Source organism: Taudactylus pleione, unplaced genomic scaffold, assembly GCF_031769625.1.
Source record: "Taudactylus pleione unplaced genomic scaffold, aTauple2 ptg000242l, whole genome shotgun sequence".
NCBI classification, from domain to species: domain Eukaryota; kingdom Metazoa; phylum Chordata; class Amphibia; order Anura; family Myobatrachidae; genus Taudactylus; species Taudactylus pleione.
Genome location: NW_028284644.1, coordinates 3,936,156 through 3,959,143, shown reverse-complemented (window position 1 = coordinate 3,959,143; position 22,988 = coordinate 3,936,156). Strand labels below are relative to the sequence as shown.

General features: G+C 43.5%; 1 protein-coding gene across 5 annotated transcripts in view; it reads left to right on the top strand.

Annotated features, from left to right (window-relative positions):
* Positions 1 to 22,988, top strand: part of LOC148516719 (zona pellucida sperm-binding protein 3 receptor-like) — a 230,671-nt gene that overhangs the window by 15,012 nt on the left and 192,671 nt on the right. For 4 of the 5 annotated variants that reach the window (XM_088479583.1, XM_088479581.1, XM_088479582.1 and 1 more), the window contains exons 2-4: positions 7,891 to 7,983; positions 9,454 to 9,531; positions 10,265 to 10,342. In XM_088479583.1, the coding sequence (XP_088335709.1) occupies positions 7,891 to 7,983; positions 9,454 to 9,531; positions 10,265 to 10,342 (249 nt within the window). Of the gene's footprint in view, positions 1 to 933; positions 965 to 7,890; positions 7,984 to 9,453; positions 9,532 to 10,264; positions 10,343 to 22,988 lie in introns of those variants that run through there. The other variant, XM_088479580.1, reaches the window with a different exon arrangement.

Below are 22,988 nucleotides of genomic sequence, written 5' to 3'. Positions count from 1 at the left end.
ATGCTACATATTATTTACTACAATATATATATCTATATATATATTCTTTTTTTTGTAGAGAGATACCTTAGAGGGCGCTAATACGCCATGTAACAATGACTAAACTCAATAAGACAATATGTAACAATAGTAAACACTTAATTTTTTAATTGGAAATTGGTAAATATGACATAAAATGAAAGTAGTTACTCTGTGTAAAAGTATTAAAACTCCATTGAACACTCAATATGTGAATGAAGATCCACAATTTGATCTTGCGGTCTTTTCTGTGTCACAGTGAATTGTTAGAAGATTTGGAGTCCGTGGTAATCGGTATATATACCAGCTTGTCTTTGCAGCAGTAGGACACTACTGAGCTCCCTTGTGTGAGGCATTAGGACTAATCTTCATACCTACACAAGAAAACAAGCCTTTTGAATGTATGGAACCTTTTTAAGTGCAACTGCACATCGTGTGTTATTATAAATCGGCCCATTTCTGCATTAGAAACAAAGTCTAGTATCTGTTGTTATTACAGTCTCTCTCTTGTCCTGTGAACTAGGCTCTGTACCCAGACACAGGGGTACAGGGGAAATCTCCAGTGGGTCCATTACCTGTGGGCCCCATCCCCTTTCTTTCAAGCCTCATGTTCCACACTGTGCACTAAATTGTACATTGTTACTCTATTAGAAGGTCAGTTGCTTTGTGGAGCAAGACCACTGATAAACATTGGTTCTTTGTTTTCTTCTCTAGAAACAACACCAATATTTGCCTAATGGTTGGCCAAGCAACTGGTGGATGACCACACCCCTAAACAAGGGCCCCTACTACTGCATTCCCCCGGTGGGCCCTTTATGCCCCAATCTGACACTGTCTGTACCCACCTTGTTGTAGAAAACCATATTGCAATGAAGTTTGTCCCCATATCTGGTACATATAGTACATCTTGGATTTCTGTGACGTTGGATTTATCCCTTATTTTAAGGTGAGTCATGATTTTCCCAATTTTTGTGGCTGTAGGTGTGACACCCCACCAACACCCTGTGTTCCTACCCACACTGATGTGCCTCTATGAAAATGTAAAATATTAATGTGACTCCTGCCATTGTCTAATATAGGGCATGATTTAACTGGTTTCATTAAAGTTCAGGGACTATTTGCACTGCCCCCTCAGTGGTGGTGGATGTTAGGGGACCAGTGAGTACTGTAGCAGGCTCCAGGATTTGAACTAGAGGTAAATGGCAGTTGGTGTGTGCAGTTGGTGAGGTAGCTGGACAGGAGAAGGGGCTGCGCTACCTTGATGCTTACCTGAGGGCTGCGGCCGTACTCTGGGACAAGCAGCGGAGGTCTCTGAGGTGAGGAACATCTGATGGGACCAAGTTGTGTCATCCGGGGAGGCTCCTGAGAACAATCAGCATAAGAGGGGTGTGTCGGATGACCCCTAAGAGAGTGCCTCAAGCGGAGCTGCGGAAATATAGAGAGACTGAGCTTGTAAAGGAGCCGGAGGTTGAGAGCTGATACTGGAGGGGTAAGAAAACTGCTGCAACCTCAACAAATAGACACTCAGTGACATTAGCGCCTATTAACTGGAGGCCTACAGTTGTGCACCGTTACATATGCACAGCAGTCCCTGCAGAGATCAGCGTGGGGTCTATAGACTACATTCATAATAGTAAGATTAACCCCCTGATACTGCATATTGGAGGTTAGGTACAACAGTTACCAGCAGTGTTAGGGCGACACTTCAGTGCCAGCACTTGTAATACTATGAACTAAGGTTGCTAAGCAGAGAAGGAACTGACTGTAACACCAACACCATCGCAGCAGGATCATTTACAGAGGATTACAGTATTGCAAATACAGACAAGTACTGTAGCTGGAGCAGTTTAAGAACGGTTCTTCATATCCCGGGCAACGAAGGGTGCACCCTATTAACTATTTCAGCACTGAACTAGCAGTGTATGAGACATGTAATGTACAGTAGTGTGAGGAAAACATTTTCCTAAAAAGGTGTATAGAAAACTTTGCAATTGTGTTCTTGATGTAACCTTGTCCGTTTATCATACTCACGTGAGGTTTTTGTATATATTTTAGAGATGTTAGGGGAATTGCAAAATTAGTCATTCGTTAATTGCCACTAGAGCATACTTACCCATTTATAGTTTGCAGGTTCGAAGTCCAGAGTTCGCTAGTGATCTGCAGGTTCCTGAAAAATTAAATAAACATAAGAAAGGATTCACTATTGCCATCTTTATTGTTATACTATGTTGTCTGATTACATAGTGAATAAACTCATAGTTTAGGGTATAACATAGGTACTTTATTTCCTATTCCTTTGATGGCAACTGGAATGTTTTTTGGCACGTCAGTCAATATATCAGAAATCTCTTCTGTGACTGTCTGTGACACTTAAAGCTTACTCAACTTTGCTATAACACTTCTTTTTCTGTGTAGCATTCACATTTTTCAGTTTGCATTCAAACAATATATTTGAATATTCTGGGCTTTACAGCTTTAGTGTGTAATGCAGTATTCTCAGCATTTCATTCAACTGATCCACATTCTTGGAACTGCAGCAGTTTTGTCCTAACAATCTTTGTTGGTAGCTTGGCTGTATTAGCATCTTGCACTACTACTAGGAAATTGAATTCAGATGTTAAGTTCTGTAGCATCATTATGGCAAGCTCCTCATCATCTACTTGGACTCCTACAGACATTAATTGCTGAGATATGGACATCATCTTATCGATATAGTTATACTTGTGCAGTCACTCAACTTAGGACTTGATTCACTACCAATCGCAACTGCAAATGCAATATTGATTATGCACGCAGTCTCACTGCGATAATATGCTAATCTATTGTGATCGCTATTGCCATCACAGCACAAAATAAGGATGCCCACTTTACGTTACACACATCCGTAATGTTTAGCAAGACTGCAAAACCATCGGTATAATCGAGTACCATCGCAGCCTCACACACACTTGCACAAGCCCTGACCTTACTCAGGAATTGCTATCTTCATCACATGCTATGAGTCCTCAAGCTGGCATCACAGTCGATAATTTAGTGCCCATTCGATGGAATTCAAATGCACTGGTACGCCTGTGTTTCCCTCACCACTCCCCCGTCACTTCCTGTCAATCCCTCTGCAATGGGTCTGCGTAGTCACTGTGATCACAGTGGGCAGTTTGTGCACAAGCACTGCGATGCATATGCATGTGCAGTATACCACATTTGGCCAATTCCGTGCGGAATTGCAGTTGCGATTGCTAGTGAACCAGGCCCTTAGTATAATACAGTATACACCTCAGATTAATTCTTCCCATGAGACCCTTATACTCAGGGCTGTCCATATGTCAGGTACTGACATCTTGCAATGTATGATAGAATAATCATGTTGCTCAACACTGAAACCTATGGGTCCCATTGCATTATCTAGATCATCAGGATTTGGACTGTCACCTGAGTTAATAGTAATTTTCCACAGCCTCTCACACTAAAATTGCATTTCCATTGCAAACTTTCATGTGGCATATTTATCTGAATTAGATTAAGCTCATTGTGGATGCAGCCACTGTGTTCAGGTTGTGTGCTAAGTCACTCTGCAGCCTCATTGTATGTCTCATGAGCAGTCTTCTGGGGTGTCTGAGTGCCTAAAAACAGTTGTTCTATTTATTCAGAGTTAACAAGGATCACATTGTATGTACTTATACAGTAACTATACCATCAACCTATTATAGTTTATTACATAAATTGAAGTTGCTGTTTTACAATAGTGAATAATTTCAGAAGAGCAGTCACATGAATGCCTTAATAAGTAACATGTAGAGGTTTTAGTATAAAGATGCATGTCATGCCTATTGAAATAGATGGTATTTGAAATATTGAAACAAGTTAATGTCGGCATGTAGACTGCAAATTAATTTGCAGGCTATTACATATGGGCCATAGTCATTAAATAGAGTACAAGGACTTCTTAGGGTAATTTAAGTGTCCATAGAGCAAGAGTGGCATAGCTTATACAATCTATTATAAAGCAAATCAAAAGTAATTGCATGTACACAAAATTATTAAAAACGTGTTCCTGATATCTAAGTCAGGAAGTTAAAATAAAATTAACAAAAATCCTGTAAGCATTAGCATATCTATACTGGGTGTAGGGTGTGTGGTGCACACAGGCCCCTAAGCCTGTGCTGCTCACTTTAAACTCAGAGAGAGGTCTGATCGGGTGCCCACTGGTGCCATATGTACAGTGAAATTGCCTAGAATATTGTACATGCGCAGGACATAGCAAATACTTTGGCACTGTGCTAGAGCCTTTGTTATCTGTTGCTCAGTTGCTGGCGCCATACTTCTGGGAGTAGGTGGACATGGAAAAAACACTTGTACATGAGTCTTCTCATTTCTTTAGTGGAAGACATTTGTTGCTTTATTATGTAGATGTTAAGGTAATTTTTAATTTCAAAAATGTAATCCAATATATGTTTTCAAATATATATAATAAGGTGTAAATGTAGATTCACTTGAAATAGAGATATCAGCATATTTTGATAGACTTGTCTTAGTACTCTTCCTATAGTTACAGTTATGATTTCCTTCCTTGTCCCTTGATGGTTAAATTAAGAAAGACATTTATGCTTAATGAGAAATTTATGCCATTTTTACACTATAAAAATATGACGATACATGGAAACCCTTACATTATAATGGTAATGTACATTTTTTGGTGGCTATCTGATTGGGTTAAGATATCCGTATTATAATATATCCTATACGTTTCCTATATTGTAGTGTACCCACACTTCACCCCCAGGACCACAGAGACATATACAGCCAGCCCGGGAGATACAGAGGGGGCATGGCCAAATCTGGGAGGTATGGCCATGCTCCCCATCAGAAAAAAAAATTAATAAAAACTACCATACACAGCAACACACGCTCTGGGTGGGGATGGGGGGTCTTGGTCCTTCAGAACCGATGGCCAAGACCCCTGGACAAGCCTGGGCCTGGATAAAGATTGTGAACCAAGGCATCTGTGTGATAATTGTGATGGCTATGGATGGCCAGGTCATCATGTTTTGCCACATATACATATATCCATATATATATTATACTACTTAGTTGCGCTATGGTGGCAGCCGTCTTCCTGTTAAACCTCTTTGTGCTTCGTACATGTGACATATGTGAAATGAGAATGAAAATAGTCCTATCTGTACATATTCTGATATATATATTTGCAAAAATAGATTTAGTACAGACTGTTTAAAAGTACAAAAAATCATGCTCTATATAGTATTGAAGAATGATTCTGCATCAGAGATCCTGATGATTTCTGCTATAAGTCGGAAATGTTGCTTCATCTCAATTAGATTTATGACAGTATGACTAATAAGTATCTTTAAAATTACGATACTGACTGTATAGCATCCACGCACGGTGAGTCTGACTCTGAGCCACACACAGCTCCGTATGCCTGCCACAAACAGAAGTTTAATGCAAGCGTCTGCCCGTATTCTCAGATGCGCAGGTTTCTACAACTGCACTACTCCCAGCCCTCCATCTGCTAAAGCAATTGCCATCACTATCATTGCACTTACACCTTCCCCATGCTTAGTGTAAGAGGTACGACTGAAATAGACATCCCGTCAGCATATGTATGCATGACTCAAAATACACGCCGGTTTTCTTACTTGCTTACGCCCAGTTGACACCTAGGTATAAATTTACTAAAGTGCGAGTTTTTAGGAGTGGAGATGTTGGCCATAGCAACCAATCAGATTCTAGCTATTATCTTCTAGAAGGTGCTAGTTATATGTAAAGTAGAATCTGACTGGTTGCTATGGGCAACATCTCCACTTCTTAAAACTCTCACAATAGTAAATATACTCCCTAGTATTGCCCATTACACTGATGGAGAGAAAGGGCTTAAATATGTTCAAATCAGAATCAGTCAGAGATATGCAAAGATGCATGTGTTCATTGCATTGCATGCGTAGTCTGCAAACAAATCGCTGGATGCGGCCACATCCGGTCTTATGCGAATGGTTTAGTATGACCACTGAATTCCCAGATCATTTATCAAGTTGGTCATTCAGCTAGTGAATGTCACCTACAGTAAGCCACCAACTTTCAATGATTTGCACTGTCCAGTGTAATTGAGCTCTGTATATACCCCACACTTGTGAGGATGGTGTCCTTAAATCTCATTGTCATGCCATAGCCAAAAAAAAGCCTGATCAATTAGGATCAAATTATCATTATATATAGCAGGTCTATTTAGTCAAACTAAACAAAATGACTAACCAAAATCATACCATGGGCTAAATGTAATAGGGTGCGAGTTCTAAAATGGTGCAAGTTTAGAGCAAAACTTCACTTTTTCAGAACTCGCACATGTAATGGGCTGCGAAAACATGCAAACTCACATGTTTCACGCATTTACACTATTCACATGGTGCAAAGTCGCATCCAGATGTTTCCAATGGAAACATACAACGCGCCCAATGTTATAGGGTGCGGGTTAACTCGTACAGAATTAGTTAAATTAAAACCTGCAAAAAAATAGACCTGCTTTAGGCTAGTGAGTTCAGCCTGAGCAGCAGTGTCTATAGCAGATGCCTCCACAGATGAATGAGATCTGTGTAGGTTCCTGTGTGTAAAAAGGGAATTGTAATTAAATGAAAGAAAAAAAATGACGTTGGTCCTCCCCCCAAAGGCATAACTAGCACTGGGCGATGTGAGCCAGTCGTAGTTGTGAAAATACCGGGAAAAAAAGATGTAAGGGTCCCACGTAATTTCATCAACCAGCACCAGGCTCTGTGAGCTGGTACTGGTTGTGGAATTATGGGGGACAAAATGAGTCCCCTGTATTATCCAAAACTAGCACTGGGCTCTAACTAGCAGGGGTTTAAAACCGCAGCCAGGGGACACACTTCACGGGGTCCCCTGGACGAGGCATTCATCACGCCATGCTAGTCTGCCTATGTTGGGGATTCCGAGTACACCCCAGGCCCAGGCAGATAGCCCGGGGCTATCCTCCATACCTCTATATGGTGTGTGCGGAGTTGATTGTGTAAAAAATAGTAAAAATGATATTGTCCTTTACAGTGGGACTACTGGTCCCAGCAAGTCGGTGCCAGCATGTTGGCATTTGGGGATCCGCAAGTGCCTACATTCCGAAACCTAAGGGCCTGCTGGCACCACTAGTCCCACTGTAAGAGTAATATTAAAACACTGCACTCACACCAACTGCTGTATTCTTTTATTGCATACACACACTCACACACAGACAAAATACTTACCTGTATACCTGGGGAAGATCGGTACCCTTGTCCAAGTGGCATCCAGACTCTTGCCAAAATAAGAAAATGAGATGCCGATCCACTGGACACGCAAGAACCTATATATACATACTGACGGTGGAGTGAGAGAGGAGGCATGCTCTAATGTATTAAGCCACTGCTTATAACAAAGGATCTACCTATAATCCAGTTCCTATAGCGGCATGTATGTAACTTTGCGCAATATAAAATGTGTTGTCTTGTGTGCTCATTTGTTTCTGTACTTTGTAAGGCGCTGTGGAACCCTTGTGACGCCATATAAATAAAGGATAATAATAATATATTCTAATAGAATCGTGTATGATCTATAAGGTTGGTATATCATACGTTTTTTTTCAGTGCTTTATTCGATGAACATGTTGCTACTTATGTGAAGTTATAATTTGATACAACATGTATAGTTGCATCAACATCTGGATAAGTGTGTAGATACTAATTTTATTCATTTCTGAAATTATTTCACAATTTTTTTTTTGTTTCTGAAAATAGTTTTAGAAGAATTAAAAATTAGACCTAATTTTTTTTTAATTTATTCTCTAACCTTATCCCGAACATTCTCTTCTAGGTTTTATAATGATGTCTGCATTAATGCGATCCATCAAAGCATACTCTACACTCCTACTATTTTATCTGGCAACATTTACTACTGCAATCCATGGTAATATATTATTACTTCTGTATGTTATGTGTTTTGTTGAATAAGTACTGTAACAGTATTTTATTTTATTCAGCTATCCTCTATCCTCTGTGTGTGTATATATGGATGTGTGCGTATGTATGCAGTGTCGGACTAAGGCATGAAGGGCCCATCGGAGGAATGCAGAGAGTGCATGTTATGGGCCCCTTTATAAATATATAGAGTAAATACTGATAGTGCATTCTTGATAATGTACCAGATTGATAACTACAATACACTGTAGTGAATACACCATAATCCTGGAAATGCAGTATAAAGTACCATATGCACATCCTGGAACCAGACCCCTAGAGGTTCTCAAACTCGGTCCTCAGGACCCCACACAGGTCACGTATTGCAGGTCACCCAGCAGGTGCACAGGTGTAGTCATTACTCACTGACACATTTTAAAAGATCCACAGATGGAGCTAATTATTTCACTTGTGATTCTGTGAGGAGACCTGGAAAACATGTACTGTTTGGGGTCCTGAGGACCGAGTTTGAGAACCTGTGCCCTAGAGGAAAGGCAGTGTGGCCCACCGGGGATTTCCCCTGTACACCTGTGGGCCAGTCCAGCCCTGAATGTATGTATAATTATATATATATATATATATATATATATAATTTTAATTATATAGCGCTTTTCTCCTAAAGGACTCAAAGTGCTTTACATTTGCCTTTACAGTACAAAACACAAAATAAGCTTAAACAAGGGACATTAGTGAAATGCTTTGGTGAAGATGTAAGTCTTGAGTCTATTTTTGAAGTATTTTAGAGTGGAGGCCTCTCGAACTGTGCGGGGAAGTGAGTTCCATAAGGTTGGAGCCCCAAAACTGAAAGCTTGACCCCCAGACGAATTCCCGGGAGATTCTAGGTAATGTTAATAGCCCTTTGTCAACAGATTGCAGTACTTGTGTGGGACGGTAAGGAATCAGAAGCTGCTTTAGGTACCTTGGGCCATGGTCATGTAGGGCTTTGTAAGTTAGTAATCCAATCTTGAAAACAATTCACCATCTGACAGGCAGCCAGTGAAGGGGGTAGAGAGTGGGTGTTATGTGGCTGGAACGGGGCTGGTTGACTAATAACCATATATAGTCAGCAGGCCTGACTGTGTATTGGCTTTAGAGTCAGATCTCGCTTGCCATTAAAGGACTGCCCTGGCAAGCTCTGATAAATCTAGATTTGCTTAAGACGAGTGGTCATTAATCAACTGGCTATCCTTTCCTTTCGCCAGTATACTTTGTTATTTTTAATAAAAATCTGACCTTTTTTATTCACCACAAATGATTGTCCTTGTGTTTATTCTTAGTTAAGAATTTTATAGTATATTTGTATGCAGTGTTTGATATAATTAATGTATGTTTTATATGTGTTCACCTATTTATTTTGGCCTTGACTTCTCTATTATTTTCTTCAAAATGATACATTTCCACAATGTTACATTTCATGCAGCACAAGCAGCTCAGGATTTAATGTTACTGAATCCTGCTTCGCCAGATCCCTTACTGGAAGACACAACACCAAGCATAGGTATGATGTAGGAATATTAGCTGTTTCCATAATAAAAATGGTTGTCATAGACATTCAACAGGTGAAGCATATATTTTACATACAGTATATTGTGTTGTTTGTTTGACTGTTTGTTTGTTGTTTTCAAACCTCAGTACTGACATATTTTTAATAGAGATGAACCGTTCGGTTTTGGCTCGGTTATGTTCGGATCTGAAAGCCGAATCTAAATGGTTTCCGGTTCTCATGTGGTTTGGATAGCCAATAAGATAAATGCGAATTTGACCTAATTTTGGTAATGAGAACCAAGTATAACTGAACATTTCATCTCTAATATTTAATCTAGAACAATAGTAAATATGTGTCTATGGTATTTGTAATGATGATGATGAAATAATACACATATGGGGCCTGGTTCTGAGTCAGGCATTATGTAAATGTTTATATTATCTGCTTAGGTTTGCATGAGTCTCCTCCAGGGGCTCCAGTTTCCTCCCACAGTCCAAAAACATACTGGCAGGTTAATTGTCTTCGGACAACAACACAAATTAACCCTAGTGTGTATTAGTGTCCATGTGATGGGGAATACATATTGCAAGTTCCATTGGGACAGGGACTGATGGGAATGACTGAAATATTTTCTGTCAAATAAATAATGTATGTTTTGTATGTGTTCAACTATTTATTTTGCCCTTGACTTTTCTATTATTTACATCAAAATGATACATTTTTCACAATTTTACATTTTATGCAGCAAAAACAGCTCAGGATTTAATGTTGACTAATCATACGTCACCAGATCCCTTACTGGAAGACACAACACCAAGCATAGGTATGATGTAGGAATATTTGCTATCTCCATAATGAAAATTATTGTCAGACATCTAACTGGTGAAGCATTTATTTTATATATATTGTGTTGTTGTTGTTTTTTATTTTTTAAATACACTTCAGTACTGACATATCTTTAATCTAAAACAATAGTAAATATAGGTCTATAGTATTTGTGATGATGATGAAATAATACACATATGGGGCCTGATTCTGAGTCAGGCACAATGCCAATGTTCACGTAAGTTTTCAATGTTTATCGACTTCGCATACGTCTTAATTTGCCCCGCATTGCGTGCGTACAGAGTCACAGGACTGTTTGAGCCGCACAGACTCTGGAATGGAACTGTGGTGGGTGGTGACTGGCAGGTGGCTATTCAGGCGCAGAGGTATTCCGTCTTATGGGTGTGTGGCAGGAGTGGTTGCGGACAGATGCTTTTGCTGCACCTAGCATTGGGCTGGTCTGAGTTCTGATGGTGCTTCCAAAGGTTGCAACTAAAGACACACAGAGATGACATCCCAGGACTTGCACATCCAGATGCATGGATACACCAGGGAAGGTCTTATACAGTATAGAGTCACTGTCACAAATACGGCAAAAGACGAAAACACGTACTCAACTGCATTCGACAGAGTCAGGCCCATTTTGTGAACCCTTGTATAAACCACTTTAAATACTATTTCAAGCATCAAATAATTAGTTGAGCCCATAGGATGCTTTAGTCGTGTGTTTTGTCTAGTGGTATATAGGGGAGGCTGTGTGTGAGGACAGCCTCTTTTGCAGTTTTGAAAGTATCCAGGCATTTTGTACGTATTTATTGTTGTTCTTTTAATTCCTGTCTTTTATTATTATTATTTTTCTTTCTTTTTTCCTCTCTGTTTCCTCAGTACTCCTCTAGTTTTTCCTTTCTTTCTCACTTCATCCACTTTTCTCTTCTTTCTTTTACTCCCTTCCTGGTACCCCATCCCTTTCCCCCTATCTGGTTCCCACATCTCTATGCTATGCTACGTCGCTGCTGGTCTCCCCACCGGCTGGCAAATTTCTCTTAACCCATGCAGGCCACACCAGTGCATGCGTCCACAACTGCTTTCTGAGCCACTGGGGAGACCTGGTCCCTGCCTACCCCCCCCTTTCCTGCTTTGCCAGCTGCTTTGTCCTTTGGGCCCCTCCCACTGCGGCATCCCTCTTTTCCCACTACCTCTTTTGCTTCCTGGCCTCAGGCTTCCTGGAGCACCAGCTTTGCTCCCCGTTTTTCCCACTGTCTGTCATCCCCTTCCTCCATTTATTCACTCTGTGCACTGCCTAATTTATTGGTACCATTATCCACTTTGCTGCCAGTGGATAATGCTGTGTTGCAGCTTTTATTTACTTTAACGGGGAATGGTGCACGGCACCTTGCCCTGTGGCATGGCACGCTGGGAGTCTTACTGCTAATTTGTTGTTGTTGGAACTGTTTCCGATTCTTGTGGCAGTGGAACATTTGGGGGTGGCATCGGGGAGTGTCGTCAGAAAAAGCAGGTGTGTCTTGACAATTTAGGTGGCATGTCACATTCTCTTCTGCGATTCCGTATGCAGTTAACATGGCTCCAGCGTCTCAGTTACGGCAGCCATTGTGAGTGACTATAAACTGACTCGAGGAGTCGACGTTTGCCTAAACTGTGTCTAATGTTGTGTATGTATACTCAGTTGTGGACAGCTGTGATGGTTCAGGTGGGCGTCTCAGTACAAGTCCCAACCACTGCTGTATTAGTATATTGTCTGACATCCGCAGCTATGAAAGTACAACTCTGAATCAGGCCCTATGTGTGATTAAAAATGTTTTAGTGAAGAATTTTCATTATGGCAAGGTATAAGAACTTGACTTTGGGCCTAATTCACTACCGATTGCAACTGCGATTATCCATGCAATCGGCTGATTGTTGCGTTCTACGCATGCGTATGCACCACAGTGCGTATGCGCGAAGACTCCACTGCAGTCAGAACTGCGATTGCAGTGACTACGCAGAACCATCGCAGAATGATTGACAGGAAGTACCATTTGGGGGTGGTGACGCGGGGTGGTTGGCGAAAAACAGACGCGCCACTGCTTTTGAACGCCATTATAGGGACATGCATAAATATCCACTGCGATATCATACGCAGCTTGGGCTTTCACTGAGTGCGATGAGGTTAGCAATTCCTGAGTAAGGTCAGACCTTGTGCAAGTGTGCATGAGGCTGCTATTGTACTCAATGTTACTGATGGTTTTATGGATGTGTGTAAGGTAAAGTGGGCGTCCTTATGTTAGGCTGTGTATGGCATTGTGATTGCAGTCATTAGCATATCTTTGCAGTGAGACTGCATACGTAATCGCTATTGCGATTGCAATAGCGATCCTTCCTGAATCAGGCCCTTTGTCTCTTATGCAGGTTATGGGCCTAATTCAGCGTACACTGCTGAACACAGATTACCGATGTTCGGAAATCTGCGCAGACGCCAGACCCGCTCTGCACATGTGCAGAACGGATCTGTGAGCCCACACGTAAACTGACAGCAGAATGTCAGTGATTGATAGTCTGCTGCCATTTGGGGGCGGGGAGGGGGCAACAATGCTATCCATTTCCCAAAACTGAGGCAGCGTCACCGCCGTTGTGGGGGAGGGAAGAAGCCAGGATTTCCGTCTCCGCGTTGGACAATGCAGCTCAAATAAGTAATGCAGCAGGAGGCGTGATGCCTCCTGCTGCATTACCATACCTGCAAGGATCACAATTGCAAAGCTGCCTGTGTTCATCATATATCTATATCCTGTGTTCAGCTTTGCAATTATGATCCTTGCAGAATCAGGCCCTATGGGGGTCATTCAGACCCACTCGCAAGCGGCAGTACGCTCGCAAGTGGGTCGATGTTCCCCACTGCGCATGCGCGTGACGGAGGGAGCTCCGTCGTGCGCATGCGCGAGACCTGGACTGCGACAGCCAAGCTGTCGCTCCGGGTCTCACACCAAAGGGGGCGTGCTGTCGATGGTGACTGACAGCACGCCCCCTTTGGTGGGCGTGCCGGGGGCGTGCCTGCCAGACGGAGTTGTTCCCATGGGAACGCCTACCGTCTGAAGCCGGCCCCACTGACATCACTAGTGATGTCAGTGGGAGTGATTTTGGCTCTGATAGAGCCAAAATCACTCCACGGCTTGTGGCAGTGAGACCCTACCGCAGGGTCTCCGTCGCAAGTCCGATGGTCGCGATGGTCAAGACCATCGCGACCATCTTTTTGGACGCTACAGCTATACGAGCGTCCAGGAGGACGCTCCATTTTAATGGAGGAGGGCCCTGATTCAGAGTGAGCGCTCTGGTCAGAGCGTCTGGCTCTGAATCAGGCCCTATGTGTTTTAGTTTCTAAACTTTTAGTTTTTGAAAAATAGTTATTTGTTCATAAAATGTTTTTAAAACAAATTTGGAAATGAAAAATCGGTCTCATGAAATGTTGTGTTTGGTGTGATAATAATCACAAATTGGAGTTCCCCGCAAAATGTTTTTTGTTCACATTCCTCATGAGCAATATAAAAGAGTACGTCTCAGCCTGCATGCAAACTGAGCTGTATCCCTCCATTACCTCTCTCTGGAGTAGAAGATATGCCTCTTAGAAGGAGAATCAGTGCTGGCTGTCTCTTCCCAGGGAAAAGATCGGTGCTGCTGCTGCTGCTGCTGATCACCAGCACAGAACTTGCTTTACCTGCAATATAAATAAATCAGGGATTCCCAAACGCAGTCCTCAAAGCACCGAACAGTTCAGGTTTTAGAGATATCCATGGTTGAGCACAAGTGGTTAAATAAAGTTGACTGAGGTACTAATTACGTCACCTGTGGTCAAGCATGGATATCCTTAAAATATGGACTGGTAGGGAGCCTTGAGGACTGAGGGCCTGATTCAGACCTGTTTGCTAATACAAGGACGCATGCAGCCATCCACAGTGAAAGTATGGAAATCCGGCAATCACTAGCAAAACATTAGTATGCCCACTATGTTTTGCGGTCGCAATAAGAAACTAGATGCCCACCAGCCTGAAATAAGACACCTGCTTTTCGTTTGTTACATCCATCATATATAGGAAGTTCACTTAATAATCGGTAACATCGGCTGACATCGGACCCATACGCACCGCTTGTGGTTGACCAGACCCTGCTGCAGGCACTGAGGGCCTGATTCAGAGCCGGACGCTCTGACCAGAGCGCTCGCTCTGAATCAGGGCCCTCCTACCTAAAATTGGAGCGGCCTCCTGGCCGCTCGCATAGCTGTGGGTGACCACCCACAGCTTATGCGAGCAGCCAAAAAGACGGTCGCGATGGTCAAGACCATCGGGCTTGCGACGAGACCCTGCGGTAGGGTCTCGCTGCCGCAAGCCCAGGAGTGCTTTTGGCTCTATCAGTGCCAAAAGCACTCCCACTGACATCACTAGTGATGTCAGTGGGGCCGGACCCAGATGGTAGGCGTTCCCATGGGAACGCCTCCGTCTGGGCAGCAACGCCCCCGGCACGCCCACCAAAGGGGGCGTGCTGTCACTCACCATTGACAGCACGCCCCCTTTGGTGCGAGACCCATAGCGACGGCTTGGCCGTCGCTATGCGGGTCTCGCGCATGCGCATGACGGAGCTCCCTCGCAAGCGGGTCTGAATCAGGCCCTGAGTCCCCAGAAGGTAAAAGCAAAATCCCACAATAACAAAAAACAAAACAGTGGCGGTTCCTGAACCCCATCCGCTTGCCGCCGCAGGGAGGTTCCATTTGCCGGGTGCCCGCACCCGGCTCCCTCTCTGCAGCGGCAGCCAAAAGCCGGAGCTCACTCCTGAGCTCTGGCTCCCGCAGAGAGCACTATGGGAGGGACTTCATGACATCTCTCCCATAGATCCTAGGAGCCGGAGATCACTCCTGAGCTCCGCCTCCAGCAGAGTGCACTATGGGAGGGACGTCATGACGTCTCTCCCATAGATACGTGGTGGAGCCGAGGTCGGACCAGACAGCAGTGGACACAGGAGCGAGGCTTAAGGTAAGTATTGTGTTTGTATTTTAATTGTCTTTTTTTTTTCAGAAGCACCAGCACTGGGGGCATGGCTATAGGGGGGGATTACTATAGGGGGGCATTACTACTGGGGGCACGGCTATAGGGGGCATTACTACTGGGGGCATGGCTATAGGGGGGCATTACTACTGGGGGCATGGCTATAGGGGGGCATTACTACTGGGGGCATGGCTATAGGGGGGCATTACTACTTGGGGCATGGCTATAGGGGGGATTACTATAGGGGCATTACTTCTGGGGGCATGGCTATAGGGGGACATTACTACTTGGGGCATGGCTATAGGTGGGCATTACTACTGGGGGCATGGCTATACGGGGCATTACTACTGGGGGCATGCCTATAGGGGGGCATTACAATAGGGGGCATTACTAATGGGGCATTACTACTGGAGGCACTTCTACTGGGGGCCCTACTAATGGAGCATTACTATAGTGGGCATTACTACTGGAGGTACTACTAATGGAGGCATTACTACTGGGGACACTACTAATGGGGCATTACTATAGTGGGCATTACTACTGCAGGCACTACTATAGGGGGCATTACTACTGGGGCACTACTAAAGGGGGCATTCCAATGTGGGGCACTACTATAGGGGGCATTACTTTGGGCAATACTATAAGGGGCATTCCTACTGTGGGCACTACTATAGGGGGCATTACTACTGGGGGCACTACTACTGAGGGCACTACTAATGTGGTCATTACAACTAGGGGCACTACTATAAGGGGCATTACTACTGTGGGCACTACTATTGGGGGCATTGCCAATGGGGGCACTATTATAGTGAACATTACCAATGTGGGTATTACCAATGGGGGCATTACCACTGCGGGCACTACTAATGAGGGCACTGCATGGGGGGCACCACTACCAGGGCCATTGTGTAAGGGGCACCACTGCTGTGGGCATTGTATAAGGGGCACTACTGCTGTGGGCACTGTATTAGGGGCACTACTACTGTGGGCATTGTATTAGGGGCACTACTACTGTGGGCCTTGTGTATAAAGGGCACTAATTTGGGCATTGTGTAAAAGGGGCACCACCGTGGGTCATAACATGAATAAGGGACTACTGCGTGGCGTAATTTGAATTGGGGATAATGTATTATAAAGGGAATTACTGTGTGTGGCACAATGTATTATACAGGGCATTACTGTATGTGGCACAATGTATTATACAAGCCATTACTGCATGTGGCATACTGTGTTATAAAGGGCATTACTGCATGTGGCATAATGTGCTATAAAGGGCATTACTGCATGTGACATAATGTGTTATACAGGGCATTACTGTGTGTGACATAATGTGTTATAAAGGGCATTACTGCATGTGGCATAATGTGTTATACGGGGCATTACTGCGTGTGGCATAATGTGTTATATAGGGCATTACTGCATGTGGCATAATGTGTTATAAAGGCCATTACTGCATGTGGCATACTGTGTTATAAAGGCCATTACTGCATGTGGCATACTGTGTTATAAAGGGCATTACTGTGTAAGACATACTGTGTAAGCTGCTTTACTGCATATGGCAACTATTCGCCACGAGGGGAGAGCTTGGGGGAACCCAGCACCTTCGTAAGTGCTGGTCACGCCCCACAGCGTGATGAATTGGGGGATGTTCCGCAAGAACACACCCCCTTTCCAAAGCGCTTGCAGCACACGCAGAGGAACACCATCTAAAATTATTTTTTTGGGGGGTGGGGTGCACCTGGGAACTTTCGCCCTGAGCTCCACAATGTCTAGAACCGACCCTGTGCACGCCCATGAAACGGTGTCCAGACCTGTCCAATGGCATGCCTGCGTTCGCCCGACCACCCTCCTGTCACCACCCACAAATGGCACCTCCTGTCATTCATGCGTGCTTCACGATCGCAGTGACTGGTTTGTGCACATGCACTTCGTCTTATGCGCATGTGCAGAACAAAAATGTTGTTGCCTAGCGAGCTAACGGAGCCTTGCGACCGAGTCTGAATCAGGCCCTGAGTTTGGGAACCTCTGAAAAAAATATATTTTTAAATAAAACACAATGTGGCACAAACCTAAATGTACATCCAGCTCTAGCACTGCTATCCTTATGTTATAGAAACTGCAAAATCAGTGGAGATAAAATATGTGGAGTTTCTCCAGAACTGCCACTTTCAGCATTCGGGTTGTGACATTTCAGCAAATAAGTGCTCTCCTACTGCCAGAGGTGTGCATGCTATGGTGCTCCCCTCTTCCATTTTACCGGGGGCAATAGAAGTCACCCTTCGTGATGGCACATATCACACAGCCTTAGCTATGACTCTGTATATAGTAAAATGAGTTTCATTATATTAAGCATTTGAAGCAAGGCATAACTGTTCTACTTACATTTTTGACCCCATTCTTCACATACTGTAATTCCCCTCAATCACCACCACTTCCTTACTCCCATAGACGTCTTTATAATGGGTGCAAGGTGTGCAGTGCACACGGGACCCTTGGTCCAGGGGTGCCCACACCACACACCCTGCACCCATAGTTAGGGTTGTGAAATACTGGTGTAAGATGAGAAACTGGACCACTTCTTTAACCAATATGCCAATGTAAGGCCTCTAGTCGAATAAACGATACTAAGTAATTTAGGTAGCCAGGGAAACAAGTAGATTATAATTTGGAGAGCGTAACTTTCAATTATGACTGATTGTTTCCCTGCCCTTGTCCCAACAAAACAGCTTCATACTAAGTGGCATATTGAGTAAGCTGGAACAACCTTATGTCATATCTGAAACTGACCTCCGACCACCATACACACCCTACATTGTGTCTTACTACTTTAACTACAAGGAGCCAGTGCTTGGGAATATATATTGGGAGCATTTGGAGCAGATATCAAAATACTTGGCAGGATATTAATTTGAAAAATGCTAGACCTCCCCAGCCAGGAGAAGGTGTTACTGCAGTAGTCCTTGAATTCCACACTGAGCTTGGGAAGCATGGACAGGAAATTATCAGCAAAGACCAGAGACAAGTCACTATTTAATGTGATATCTAAGTATTTAAGACTAGTTCCATGCCAGCAGAACACAAAGGACTTCTTCATCCAGTGTCGGACTGGGCCATGAAGGGCCCACCGGGGGAATGCAGTGGTAAGGGCCCATGCTTAAGAGGTGTGGTCTTCCACCAGAGTGGGTGTGGCCAGCCACCACAGATGCTTGTCTAGCCATTAGACAAATCTCAATGTAGTTTCTATAGAAGGGAACCAAGCCCCCATGTTGATCAGTGGTCCTCCAGGTAACTGACCCAAAAGATTAACAATCTATAATTTGAGGTCTGGAACCTGACATTTAAAAGAGGGGTGGGCCAACAGCCAGTGGGGCCCACCGGGGATTTACCCTGTACCCCTGTGGGCCAGTCTGACCCTGTCTTCATGCCTGCCACTGTTTAGAGAGAGGACATTAGAACATCAACAGATTAGTAATAATTTATATTTAAATTAAAAAGCGACCCACATTTATAAAACTTATCTAACAGATTTGGGATTTACACAACTGGTTTCGATTGGTAGTCGCAGTTACCCACCTGGATGTCAGAAATACCAGGGTTCAATCTTAAATATCATGCCAGGGCCACCATACAGAGTACAAATTGAGAGGAGAGAGAGGACAATCCTGTCTGATACCATTAGTGATACAGTATGTAATAATTCAGAGAGAGCCCCATTGATTGTAATTAGGGTTGTGTGCCGACTCCAGTGTTTTGGTTTTGGTTTTGGATCTGTATCTCCTTCAAGGTTTTGGATCTGGATTTGGTTTTACAAAACCACCCTTGCGTGTTTTGGTTTTGGATCTGTATACTTTTCCAAAAAATTATATAAACAGCTAAAACCACATAATTTTGGCCTGCTTTTGTACCTACAGTAATATTAACCTTAATAATAATCATTTTCAGGCATTTTTAACCACCTCACAGCTCACATTATTGATTTCACTATTTTTCACCAATATAGGCCAAAGGCTGCAGCAAGCTGGCTGGCTAAAGTAAGCAACAGAGCAGTGGCACAAACACACGGCAGTTTAAAAAAATATGCTGTATGACATCTATGAAACATTGCCACACAGCAGTGGCAGACAGGATGGCAGTTTAATAAACTATAATAATGTCTGCCGGCAATGCCCCAAATTGTGCAAAATGTAATGAATAGAGGTGCAAGATGGAATTGTCCTTGGGCCCTCCCACACACTCTTATGTGGGATATTAAAAAGGATATGCCACAGTTTAACAAACCAAGCAATTTAGCGACAAAGACTGACACTTTTGTGGCTGAAGTCCTTGGTTTGTTTGGGCCCCCACAAAACATTTTTTCAGAAGGAATACCTTCAATTATTAAGGAGGAGGTTGATGATGCGGGCAATTGGTGGTGGAGATTGCATGTGCTGGTCCAAACTGCTGGTAGCTGATTCTGGACTGCTTGTTATTAATTTACAAATTAATATAATTTTGTTAAACAGATTGCATGAATTCGCTGCAAATGACGTAACAGGGAGGAGGTGCCTAGATGGGTAACGTCCCTTCCTCAGCTAACTTTGGCTTTACAAATGGAACAGATGCCTTCACAACTGTTGTCAGAATTTACATTAAAATGATTCCACAGCCAAGACGTGGCTTTTCTGGCTTTCTTTTTATCACGAGCAAGAACTGCTGCCACTGAAGGCTGATTTACGCAAACAACATCCTCATCATCAACATCCTCATTAGCATCAGATAGGACACACATTTTCCCCTCAACCTCCTTTTGCATTTCACCATCTAATACTAGCATAGCCATCATGGCATCAGTGATCCGCTGTGCAACTGGGTGACAGCTGTTATACTTACTTCCTCTATCAAAGGATTGTTTAATAGGCAATTGTTTTTTTTAAATTAATACTAGTAGTAGTCTTTTTTGTCCATTTCTGGGATGAAGATCCACCTCCAGCAATAGCAGCATCAGCAGCAACAGGCGTTGCACTCAAGGATCATTCTGAGGAATCACGGATTGGAGAGGAGTCAGTCATGCTTATGAAATTGGATGCAGCAGGACTACTTCCGATCACGATTGAGAATGTTGATGATGCAGGTGTTGGAGATTGCAGGTGCTTGGATCTAACAGAGAGAAGGGAGCAGCTAGTTGATTCACGACTGATTGTTATGTTTTTAGCCAAAGTTTCTGAATTTTGCAAACACTTTGGAATTTGATGAATGTTCTGTAAGTGATGTAACAGGGAAGAGGTTCCTTGATGGTTAAGGTCCTTACCTCTACTCACTCTTGCTTGGCAAACGTTACAGACGGCTTGACAACTGTTGACAGGATTTGGGTAGAAGTAATTCCACACATGAGAAGTGGATTTTTTTGTCTTTTGCCTCGGCATGACAATGGGATTTTTCATACCATGGGCAACAACTGTTGTTTGATTTACACAAATAACATCTTCAGCATCAACATCTTCATCATCAACATCTTCATCATCCTTGTTAGCGCCAACTACAGAAATATCCTCCTCATCCTCCTGGGGCAATTCCACAGAAGCATCCTCAATTTCTACGTCAGCATGTTGACTTGTGCTGCTTATCTCCACATTTGCAGAGGGCACACAAATAGAGGAAGGAGGATTCTCTTCAAGTACAGTATTAGAAAGGTCAGGCTCACACATGGCAACCGTGGTCACACTTGGACTCTCCTCTGGGATCTGTGACTTTTCTGAGCACACAGTTGGTTCATGTGCCTTAGCAATTTTAATTTTGTTGACACTTCTACAGGGAGAAGGGCTTACATCATCATAAGATGCAGAACCACCAGTCATAAATAAAGGCCAAGGCCTTATCCTTTCCTTGCCACTTCATGTAGTAAATGGCATATTGCCAATTTTTTGTTTCTCTTTTTTTTATACTGGGGAAGAGCACCCCTAAATGAGGCAGCAGCCCCTTGATGAACAATACAGACAGCACTCCTTTTTTAAAGGACAACAAAGCACGCCTGCAGAGTGTGGACAAACCACCTGCAGAGTCACAAATACGTGGACGATAAACTGTGGCAGTGTCACGATACAATAATAGCACAGCTAAGTTGGTAATGCACACACACACAAAAAAAAGCCAGAGTGAAAATGGCGCCAATCGCGGCCACCTTTATATAATCCAAAACCCGTGAGAATCCAACAGCGGGAGGATGTTGTTTTGCCTCGTTTTGAGATCCGAGTCACGCGGGAAAACCCGAGCCTAGCTCGGTTCTCATCTCGGATCTGGAAGTTCGGGTGGGTCCGGCTTTGTAAATCCAATGATTCTATGGAAGCTGCACCCAGGCCAAGATATTTCAACAGGCCTTGTATAAAGAGCCAATATGTTCTATGAAAGGTCTTTTCAGCATCAATTTATAGCAATAGCATTGGGATATTTTTGAGAGGACAAATGCTTTTAGTAGACGACCTTGATGGTACTGCCAAACCTCACGACCTGGCACAAACCACCCCATTCAGTATTTATAAGCATGGGTACCAGAGTCTTAAATCTGTTGTCTATGTGCCTGATTCAGCAGCCAGTGCTACTGCTCTTACGCACGCAATTGGCTGATTGTTGTGTACTGCGTGTGCATATGCATTGCAGTGTAGTTGCGCAAACTCAATGACTATGCAGACCCATTGCAGAGTGGTTGACAGGAAGTGACCTTTGGGGGTGGTGAAAGGAGGGGGGGTCGGCGAAATGCAGGCATGTCAGTGCGTTTGAACGCCGTTACAGGGGCATGCATAAATTATCCACTGTGATGCCATATGCAGCTTGAGCTCCCACTGCGTGTGACAAGGTTAGCAATTCCTGTGTAAGCGATTGTACTCGATGTTACCGATGGTTTCGCAGTCTTCCTAAGTGTTATGGATGTGTGTAAGCTTAAGGGGGCATCTTTATGTTAGGCTGCGCATGGCATTGCGATCGCCGATATTAGCATACCTTCACAGTGGGACTGCGCACGTAAACGCTATTGCAATTGCAGTTGCGATCCATACTGAATCAGGTCCTATAAGATTAGTAAATAACTTAATATCAGTGTTAAGCAGGGAAATAAGTTGATACTGTGACACTTTCTGTGAATTTTTTGCATGAATGAATGTGAGTGTGCATGTTTGCTTTAATAAAATGTTACTGTCACAATGTCTAGAACCGACCCTGTGCACGCCCATGAAACGGTGTCCAGACCTGTCCAATGGCATGCCTGCGTTCGCCCGACCACCCTCCTGTCACCACCCACAAATGGCACCTCCTGTCATTCATGCGTGCTTCACGATCGCAGTGACTGGTTTGTGCACATGCACTTCATCTTATGCGCATGTGCAGAACAAAAATGTTGTTGCCTAGCGAGCTAACGGAGCCTTGCGACCGAGTCTGAATCAGGCCCTGAGTTTGGGAACCTCTGAAAAAAATATATTTTTAAATAAAACACAATGTGGCACAAACCTAAATGTACATCCAGCTCTAGCACTGCTATCCTTATGTTATAGAAACTGCAAAATCAGTGGAGATAAAATATGTGGAGTTTCTCCAGAACTGCCACTTTCAGCATTCGGGTTGTGACATTTCAGCAAATAAGTGCTCTCC